The sequence below is a fragment of the Melampsora larici-populina genome (genome assembly GCF_000204055.1).
Source record: "Melampsora larici-populina 98AG31 unplaced genomic scaffold MELLAscaffold_7, whole genome shotgun sequence".
In the NCBI taxonomy this organism is placed as follows: Eukaryota; Fungi; Basidiomycota; class Pucciniomycetes; order Pucciniales; family Melampsoraceae; genus Melampsora; species Melampsora laricis-populina.
The window spans coordinates 128,057-138,286 of record NW_006768771.1 but is presented as its reverse complement, the minus strand read 5'-3'; the positions used below and the strand labels follow the sequence as shown (position 1 = coordinate 138,286).

General features: G+C 35.8%; 3 protein-coding genes across 3 annotated transcripts; 1 reads left to right on the top strand and 2 right to left on the bottom strand.

The window, feature by feature from the left end:
* Nucleotides 1-1,949: 1,949 nt before the first annotated feature.
* Nucleotides 1,950-5,086, bottom strand: MELLADRAFT_95111 (uncharacterized protein; the record flags this gene model as incomplete). The annotated part of the gene is made up of 14 exons (XM_007406660.1): nt 1,950-1,965; nt 2,086-2,129; nt 2,205-2,527; nt 2,691-2,769; nt 2,849-2,907; nt 2,989-3,448; nt 3,522-3,715; nt 3,814-3,951; nt 4,029-4,120; nt 4,184-4,349; nt 4,415-4,514; nt 4,590-4,693; nt 4,781-4,842; nt 4,920-5,086. 14 exons carry the CDS (start codon nt 5,084-5,086, stop codon nt 1,950-1,952), a joined length of 2,004 nt encoding a protein of 667 aa, XP_007406722.1.
* A 1,365-nt stretch (nt 5,087-6,451) lies between these two features.
* Nucleotides 6,452-7,285, top strand: MELLADRAFT_74280 (uncharacterized protein; the record flags this gene model as incomplete). The annotated part of the gene is made up of 2 exons (XM_007407003.1): nt 6,452-6,533; nt 6,638-7,285. The coding sequence occupies 2 exons, from the start codon at nt 6,501-6,503 to the stop codon at nt 7,028-7,030; spliced, it is 426 nt and encodes a 141-aa protein (XP_007407065.1).
* Nucleotides 7,286-7,934: 649 nt separating this feature from the next.
* On the bottom strand, nt 7,935-9,682 carry MELLADRAFT_60746 (uncharacterized protein; the record flags this gene model as incomplete). The annotated part of the gene is made up of 4 exons (XM_007406659.1): nt 7,935-8,445; nt 8,584-9,332; nt 9,403-9,480; nt 9,554-9,682. 4 exons carry the CDS (start codon nt 9,680-9,682, stop codon nt 7,935-7,937), a joined length of 1,467 nt encoding a protein of 488 aa, XP_007406721.1.
* Between the last annotated feature and the right edge of the window lie 548 nt (nt 9,683-10,230).

Sequence of the window (10,230 nt, the reverse complement as noted above, 5' to 3'; positions counted from 1 at the left end):
TGACAAAAATGGGACCTATCAAGTGCAACACCTCACCATGAAGGTAGTGGCTTGGCATCACCATGGGCCATGGTTTGCGGAACCAATGGTCAACCTCTTGGTTGAATGTGGGATATTTCAGAAGATAAGCTTCTTTTCTTTGATTTTTGATCTACATTGAATTGATGTGCTGATATTATCTTTTGGAATCACTTTTGAGACAAGACTTGCTGAGTGATCTACACATCCAATATAAAATCTTCTGCAGACATTTAGACTGGATGTTAATGTTAATTGTTACTAGTCCTAGTGGCGATCTTCAGCCAATTCATCACTCCATTTGATTTGTTCATCTTGAGCTGCTTCAATGTGTTCTGCCTTTGCATTGTCCTAACACTTGTGTTTGGCTTGTTTAGTTCCAATCAGGCAAGGCAATGTACAAGAAAGAGGGGTGCTGGGAGCGGTGAAATCTAAGGCAGCATTGCTAGAGGTTACAGCTGTCATAGCCATTGCAAAAGGGCCAGGAGGAGCTTGTGGAATGATCCACTTGGGTGCAAGAGGAAGAATCCTCCAATCTGGGAGGGATTGGAAGTGAGCTAAGCTTGTAGGAGTCATTTAGTTGTAGATCTTGATTGAAAGATTGTATGAACAGTTCTGCTGGGAGAGTTTTGTTTGATCTGAAAAGACATGCCTGAAGATTTGAGCATGGGTATTCAAACAGGACTGTCTACAAGATTTAATACATCAATCAACTTCATCACTTGATTTAGACCAATTTAATGTCTTGATCTTCAAATGATTCAATGGGATTAAGTCAATCAGTGAACTGTTGACAAAAAAAACTTTGCCACACTGATCTGTGCCAAACTCAGGTTGCTGGCTAACATGGATCCAAGCTTTGGTAAGCTTCTCTTCTTTGGCAGAAGAAGACCAGTTGGTGCCATTTTTTCTTTTAATAAAGCTTGATAATTTCCTTGGTTTCATTGATCTGAAATCACCAGTTTGGTTTCTTGGGTTAATTCATCCATTCAGATTTGATGACTTGATTAAAAGATTTTTAAAATATGATTTGATACTTGTTTTGTCACATTTCAACAATTCTTCCTTCATTAAATTAGATCAAAGGATAAAACCATCGCATTTTTTTTCAAAAAGGATTAAACTGTTTTATATGATAAAATTCAAAATCCAAAGTTCACCAAAGATTATTTCCAAATCTTCTTTAAAAAAGACAAATACACCATTTTCTTAATACAGTCAAGCCTGTTGTATGGCATACCTGTATATTGGCTTAACCTGCCAAATTGCATACATTTTGGCCTGTACAAGCATGGTCAGGGCCAAATTATGCCTTCTCTGTCTAATGCCTTATGGCATACTTTTTTTTGGACATTAGTATGATATTAAGGCATAAAATACCCCAAAAAGTGTGCATAGTGTGTAAATACATATGTTATGGGTACTTTATTTGATCCATCTTTTGTGCCCTTGATCCCATTCCCATTCAAGTATCATGAAATGGAGCAATTAGGTGTACTCAAAAGCTGTGCTGTCAGAAAAACCCTGTCTTATGACATGAAAATATGTGATTATAGAGATAATTTGAAAGGCATACAATTACATATGCCATATGGCAGTACTCTGCCATATGACATAACCTGCTATAAGGCATGCCAAATTGGTCGGACCAAGGGGTATGTCTTAAGACAGGTTTGACTGTATCTTAGAAAAAAAATCATAATTTCTTCAATTAGAAACCCCACCAAAAAGAACCCACCAAAGAAAACCCATATATGTATCTATAATTTACAAAAAGAAGAAAGAAATTTTGAAAAAGTTATGATTTAATAAAATATCATTACATTTTTTGTTGACATTTTTTTCAAAAAAAAAAATCTAAACCACAACCATTTAATTTTATAAAAAAATAAACAACAGTATGTACGTTTTTGATCTTCAAGAATCCCACATCACAAAGCATCAAAACTATCATTCAATCAAAAACAAAAACCCAAAAAAAGAATCATTCATTCATTAATTTCATTTTTTCTTTCCCAAAATGATTCAATCAAATCAAAAAATAAAAAATAAAAAAGAAACACTAACTTGATCTTATGAGCTTTCTTCCTTCTTTCCCTTTCATCATCTCTCTACAATTAACCAAACCAAAAAAAGTCATTAAACCAAACTTTTTCTCTTCAAAAACCAAAAAAAGCCTTCCAAACCTTTTCATGAAAATGTAAAACTCCCACAATCAAACCCAACAAAAAGATCAAGACCATCAAACTGATCATCACCCAAGGAATCCAATCACCCGGCAAAAGATAAACTTCCTTTAACCATTCGATTCCAAATGGATTGACCACTAATTCCGAATTGGGTAAGACTCCTTCAATCTTAATCATTCCTTTCTCTCCCTCTTTGTTCAATGTTGAGGTTCTTGTACTTCCTACAAACAAACTTTCGACATAATTATTCGTTCTTCCTAATCCGAAAAAACTGTATGGTGTAGTAGGTGATGGGTATGAATGAAATGGGATTTGTCCAACTTTGTTCGATAAAATCAAAGCAAAAAAACCAAAACCAAAAAAAAGGTTCATCAAATCAGAAACTCCATTTATGAAATCACTTAAAGAAATTTGATGAACAAGAATGAAATGAAATGAAATGAAATGAAATGAAATGAAATGAAAGAAAAAAGAAATCCAAACCTGCTGTAGCCCTTCTTGTTCCAAACGTATCTTGAATCGTGAACTTATACGATGCTCCTGGAAAATTCACTCCATAAGGCTACAAAATTTCATGAACCAAGAAAAACCAATCAGGATTTTCAAATCTCAAAAAAACATGTGAATCTAAAAAAACATACACGATACCTAGGTTGTCCATCACGTGAAGGACACCAAGTTTCACAAGCACCATTCAAAACTAACCAATCCACAAAAAAAATCATAAGTCAAATCGATTCATCCAAACCCAAACCCGCTCAAAAAAAACAAACAAACGTACGCATCGCTTTTAAGAAAAAAGCATCATTAAAGAAATTATTTTTAATAAAGGTCACCGATCTACTTGTAGGAACCAAACTTTTTCCAGCTCTTTGAACCACCAGATCTAATGTTCCATCCTCATCGATATCCATAAAGAACACACTCTTAGCATCTTGAATGGAAGTCAATGGGTTCATATGATCCACCATCGCTTCAAACGTTCTTCTCGAACTCGACACTTCCGCCGATGTACAAGTTGTCAAACTACAAGGGATACTACGTAACAATTGAGGTGTAGCCGATCGACTTGAATCTGGACCATGTTGAGTGATCATGATCAATAAATCGGGAAACCCATCTAAATCAAAATCTCCAGTTTGAATCGATACAGGACTAGTACCTAAAAAATCATCTGATGAAATCTTAGTCACTAATGTAAACTCTGGAAAAAGTTGATCAATCGGCAATGAACTGAAAGCCTAAAAAACCATCAAATCCAATTTTTCTTAAACTTTCAACATCAAAAAGATTATCAATTCCAATTTCACTCACCGATTCGCTTGATTCAAAGGAAAATTCAAACTTGGGATCGGCTGTGCACAAGTTTTGAGGATCTCGACAATTGGAATCAGTTGAAGTAGGATGAGATTTACATAATGGGATTTGTTGATTATAAGCCACATGAATTGAACAATGATCATCATCAGGACAAGTAGCAAAGATCATATCAATTGTCCCATCTCGATCTTTAAAAAAAATAATCAAAATAACACATCAGCTTGAAGATGAATGATCAAGCTTATTAAAAAAAAGCAGGGTTTTTTTGCGGATCAAGAAGGCTTACCTACATCAGCAAAAGTGATATGTTTGGTACCTTTAGGTAAGAGACCTTCTCGTGATAATGAGAATCCTTGAGAATGATGATTGATCCAGATTTGATACGTTTGTTGACCTAAACTATCTTCACAAGTTAAAAAGATATCTAGAAAAAAAGAAAAGAAAAAAAACAAAATCAATGAAGAGAATTGAAAGAGATGAATAAAGAATGAGATGACTCACCTGCTAAACAATCGCCATCTAGATCTATGAATGAATTACTGTGTGGATTAGGTAAATTACAGTTAAGTTCTCCATTGAAAGGAAGGTCTACACTAGAATTGGAATACGATTTAGTTTAACAGCAGCATTAAATGAAAAGTTGAAATTAGACAGACATATCAAAGGGTGTAGTAGTATTTTGAGCATTGGCTTGATTACGCCATAGTTTAAAGACCGAAGGTAAACTAGATGGTAAACCGAGTAAATCTACCTTCATCGTGCCCTGTGAATCGATGGCTAGAGGATGAGGTAGTAATGATGATGGTAAAGGAATAGCAGCAGCTAGAATACAAATACAAATGTCAATGTATGCGCTAAGGAATATGATATTGATCAAATGAACTAACCAAAGTTTTGACCATCTAAACCATAACAGACTTCCATTTTTAAAACTTGATTGGCTGCACCTGATGGATTATGAGAACCCATGACCAAGACATCAAGACGCTAAATTGAAGTCAGAAAGAAGAATCAGAATAAACAAAATATAAAAGTATAGAAACAGCAAAAGAAAAGACTGACCCCATCATAATTGATATCAGTGAGAATGATATTAGTGATGATAAATTGATCGATTGAATGAGAGATGATAGGATTGTTTTGAACTGGTAAGAATTGATATTGATCTAAAAGAAGACCCCCCAAGAAAAGAAAGAAAAAGTCAGTTTAAGAAATTGAGATCCAAGTTGAATTCCAATGAGTTTTAGTATTACCTCTATTCCAAAGATAAAGATGAATTGATCTTTGATCTTGACTTAGGATAAACAAATCTTGACTACAAAACGAAAAAGTTCAAAAGAATTCATTAGATTGATTTGATTGTTGATTGTTGATTGTTGATTTGATACTTACAATTGATCAGCATTTGAATCACCCAAGGCTATGATATGACCATCTTGAGTTTCTAAACCGAGTTGATCTAGATTGATGAGTCCTTCCGATTTGAATTTTTTATGATTCCATGAGAATGAATTGACCAAGAATGGAATTGATAAGATGAAGAAGTAAAAGAATCTCATCAGATTGATGGTTGGATTGGATTACTGTTAAGTTGAGATTGGATTAACTTTACAAGATCAGTGACATAGTACATTACAGTGAGTGTCTATCCGATGTCCGATGGTCGAGATCCGATAGCAGATGATACCCGAGTTGAATATATAAATCTAGACAAGTTGAATTGGAATTGGATTACTCATCCGATCAAAATGTCAAATCATTCATCACCACTTACTAATCTGAGTGAAGAACACACTCAACTTCACCATCCACCAGATTCACCTATCACTTTCGAAACAGCTCCAACTCCATTAGCTTACTTTGATCCACCTAACACTAATCTCACCAGTCCTACTCAAGATACTCAAGCTCATTCATTCATCATTCCTAGTCCTTCAAAACCAGATCAAACACAAGAACAAGAACAAGAACAGGATGAATCAATTCAAACTGATCAAAAACTTACAAACCAACCAAACCAACCTAATCCTTCGATTCCAAACCCATTAGCATCTATTAAAATCAAACGGAACTCAATCCACAAAAAATCAAAATCAAATCAAACCCACAAATCCAACACCAAAAAATCAAAACCATCTACTACTATTCCTACAACAACAACCGATCCGATCGATCAAACTCAAGCTCAAACTCAAATACAATCACCATCACCATCACAAGAACTGTTGAGTACGAACCCACCGAAATCAGAAAAGAAACGAAAACAGAATCCGATTAAAGAAGTGAATCATAACCCATTACTTGATGTATCATCTACTCCTCAACCTAAACCAATCACTTCAAATCATAAAAAAGTAGCTTCTAGTACTTCGACTCCTGTTCCAACACCTGCACCTGCACCTACTACCACAACAACTACTACTAAAAGACCTAATAAATCAAGTAATGGAAAACAAATCAATGTGTCGAATAAAAAACCTAAGATTATGACTCAGGGTACAGGTACGGGTACGAATCCGACTACTTTAAATAAATCTTCAACGGGTGAATTCGATTTGAATGATCCTAGTTGTTGGGGTGCACTTTTTGGTGGATCTGAAAAGGTTTATTTCTTTTGGTTTTTTCATAATTTTCAGAAAAAAAAGCTTGGTTTTTGTAAGAAATTTATTGACTTTTTTGGGGGGGGGTTGGGTTTGGATTAGAAATCGGTTGAGAAACCTAGTAAACCGATTGGAAATATACCACGTACTACAACGTAAGTTATCTACGATCTCAATTGTTTGAAAACTTTTATTTTTTCAATCATTCAAGTTTGGGTATTGATTATTTTCGTTTTTGATTTGATGATCTTTTGATTTGATTTTCTTTTTTAGGTTTGTAGGTACTTCAGCTGAAAGATTAATCAATCGATCCAAACAAAGAATCGAACAAAAGAAATTATTAAAAGAACAAAACCGTTTTGGATTCGATTTGATGAAACAAGCTAATGAGATGATGAGTTTTGAAGTAAGCTTAATCTTTACACAAAACGTGTATTTTTTTCCAGTCAAATATTAGAATAATGATGAATTCTTATAATATTTGCATTGCATTTTTTTTGGAATGGTCAGATTGATTATAAGATCTTTGTAAGAGATTTAGCACTAAGACCAATCCCATCCAACATTCATCTCGAAAACCCAAAACCAGAACCCCAAGTTTCATCCAGCACCTCACCAGCCGCAACCGATCCCATAAGTTTTACTCCAACTCTTCCAGCTCCTTCATCTGCTATGATCGAAAGTTCAGTAATCTTAAGACCTGGAGGTTATAAACGTTATACACTTCCTCCACCTCCTGCTCCTCCTGTTTCGGTCCCTTCGGTTTCTAATCAAACCCATCATTCAAATAATCCATTAATGTATACCACTAGTTTAGTGGAGATTCCTAGAAGGAGAATCTTACCTAAACCTTCATTGTTTAGTAGTAGTTTTTTTATTTGGCAAAAAACCAATTTAAGTTGATCAAAAATCGATTTTTTTTGGAGGCGAAGGTTTTGGTGATAGATGGTGTAGAGGATTTGGGGTTTTTTCTTTGAGAAGCGATGTGGGTTGTATTGGATCAGTTCTTTTATTTTTTACTTTTTAATGTATAGGTGGTTTGGAAAGATAGAGTTGAGGAAATCAGATTCATTGGTTATAGGGACAACTATTTTGTTGTATATTGGACATTGAGGAAAAAAATGAAGAAGTTCAAAGTTCAGTTATTAATGGGATCTTAACATGGCAAAGACTGGATTTTTGGGGGGTTTTAGTGGTACATTACCTTTGAAGTTTAATCTTCTTTAAGGTTATGAGTATATAGTCCGTGTTCATGAAACTTGATTTGGTGATCGAATTGACGGTTCTGAAGGTTGCGACACGACATGCGTAACGCAGCATATCGGTCCATATGCAAGGCATTGAACCCCATCGTGATATGGGTGCACAACTTTGCAAAATCAGTTGGCGATCATGGATGGCCAGTCCTAGAGGATGTAAATATCATGTAAGGGATCATTGAACACGAGAATGGCAAAACAAGTCATGGATCTGATTTCTTGGAATCAATTATCAAATACGAACTATGTAAAGGCTCTAGGCTAAGTCATATTTGGGGTTACTGTTCAGCTTACACAACAGGTCCCTCTCGCTTTCTCTCAATCCTTCTTCAGGCTCAGTTATATGAATGATGTCAAATTGCTTCATTACGATCCAAAAGAAAATTACAAATCAGAAAGAAACCGAATAGAGAAAAACACAAACGAGGAAAAGAAGGAAAAATAGGAAAAATCAGGCCAGATAGTAGGAAATTATATAAAAACATTTTATTTTAAACTTTTCGAAAAAGATTTCTATTAGGTACATACTCAATTCTTTTGTCGAGTCATCAACAGAAAGAATTTTCAAAATCGAAATCAAGATTTAATAGAGATTTTTCAAGATTCAAACTAGTAAGATCGGTTGTAAAATCATCATTTTCTTCTAAACAAGATTTCACAATCTCAAAACTGATATCTGAATGATAATAAGAGTTTTGATGATTGTTATTAATTAAACTGAACGGATCTTTGAGTTCTTCTACAGGTGTTGGTAGAGAATGAGTATTCTGAGGGCTCGAATAAGATGAATGAAGGTTCGAAGAGGGTGTAGATGGGAGAGAATAAGTCTCATCAATTGTAAAAGACTCTAAACGTCTTTCTTGAGAGAAAGGAAGAGTGATGGTGAAAGATTCATCGGCTTCTTGTCGATCTTCATCTGTCATCAAATTATCCAAGATTTCAGACCAATGAAGTTGTCTTTTAGTATCTTTGAGATTCTTTGAGCTAGGTTTCGAAAGTTTTGATTTTGAAGAAGTGGTCGTGTTGAGAGATGAAGAGGACGAGGTAGTAGCCAGTGTACTAGAAGTAGAAGCTTTCAAAGTCTCTGAGATTTGATGTTCTAGAACCAACTCGTTAAAGATATCAAAGTTGGAAGATTCTACTGAAGTAAGAGGCATGAACTCTATTGATGCCATTTTATCAGTTTCTTGCCGTAACTCTTCTCCTGCTTCTGCCCAATCAGAAGCGGTCATCAAGTTGTCTAAGATTTCAGTCCAATGAAGTGTTGGTGTTGATTTCTTTGAAATTGGTGACTGAGTGGTGAAAACTGGTGAGTTATGAGTGATCGAGGGCAGTTTGGAGGTTGAGATTGTAGATACTTGATGTTCAGCAAGTAACTCGTTGAAGATGCAAAAAATTTCAGATTCGTCTTCAGTGAGCGGGATAAAAGAAAGAGTTTCGTTGAGGGAAGTTGGATTAACTAATGGTTTGTTTTCATTCTTTAACTCTTCTTCTGCTTCTTCCCAATCAGCCGCTGTCATTAGATCATCTAATATTTCAGTCCAATGAAGCGTTGGTTTTGATTTCTTTGAAACTGGTGCAGGTGTGGTGAAAAGTTGTGATTTTGAATGTGATCTTTTTGTTGCTCGAGATGAGTTTGGAACACGCGAGGGAAGATTGGAGGTAGGAAGTGAAGGTGTTGAGGTTGTCAAAACATTGTGTTCAGCGAGTACGTCATTGAAGATGTGGAAGTTTTCGGATTGATCTTCAGTGAGCGGGATGAAAGAAGTTGTTGGGTTGAGTGAAGTCGAATTAGGATCAACTTTTTTGACAAAAACCATCTCCGAATTACAATCTTCATCCGAGATCAAGATTTTTGCAAGTCTTTGTCGACGAACAGGACGCTTCCTTTGAGGTAGCGCAACACAAGGGGAAGATTCGGTTGACTTTTCTTCTGAGACTTCAGACTAATAGATACCAAAGATGTCAGCAAGAAAGAAACAAGTGGAAAACCACGAAATATGAAAGTCGACAAACCTGATGGGTTGAAGTCGAATTCCATGTGATCAGTTTTGGACTTTTACAAAGACTGATGAGGAGCAATTCATAGGCATTCTGTTATGAGAAACAATGAAGAAAATTAGCTGACTGGACATTGATCAGATGAAGAAACAAAAGAAAAGCTTACCTGCTGTGAGTTGTCCGATGATGCACATGAGACTGTCGCATTGCAATGTGCTACAGCTCTCTTCATGACAAACCAAGGATCAATTCCGAATCGTGCAGGCAAGTTAAGGCCAAGTGATAGGTAAGACATGTTGGTTAAAGGAAGTTGAGTAAATATGAGATAGGTTGAAGAGATTGAAGGATGAAGATCGAGAAAAATCAAGATCGCTGAGATTGGATTGGATGGTAGAAGATGGAGACTGAGTGATGTGATGATGCAGTTGTGGAAGAGTTGAAAAGATTCAGATGATGGATATGCAAAGTGCAGAGTGAGAAGTGGTTGGGAAATGTTATCAAAAGATGTGAATGATGGAGGATGAAGAGAAGGAGAAATCGGACAAACCGGCAGATATTTATACCTGTCTTTGGCTTGAGATTGTGTCCCGGTCTGCTGAAAGAATCCCTCAAGGCACAGAAGCAAGTTTGTTCCTGATGGAAGTGCCATCGTCGGCACGGGACTTTGTCCATATTTGCCACGGCCGAACAACTTTGGTGGTTTCTTTAATCACAAAATATCGTCACGAACTGAAAAAGTTCGCAATTTGACTGAAATCACTTGAATCTGAAATCATCCAAGCAATCACATCAACAGTGTTTCACAAAAGATCACGTATCGCACTGATCAAGTGAGCCTTGGAT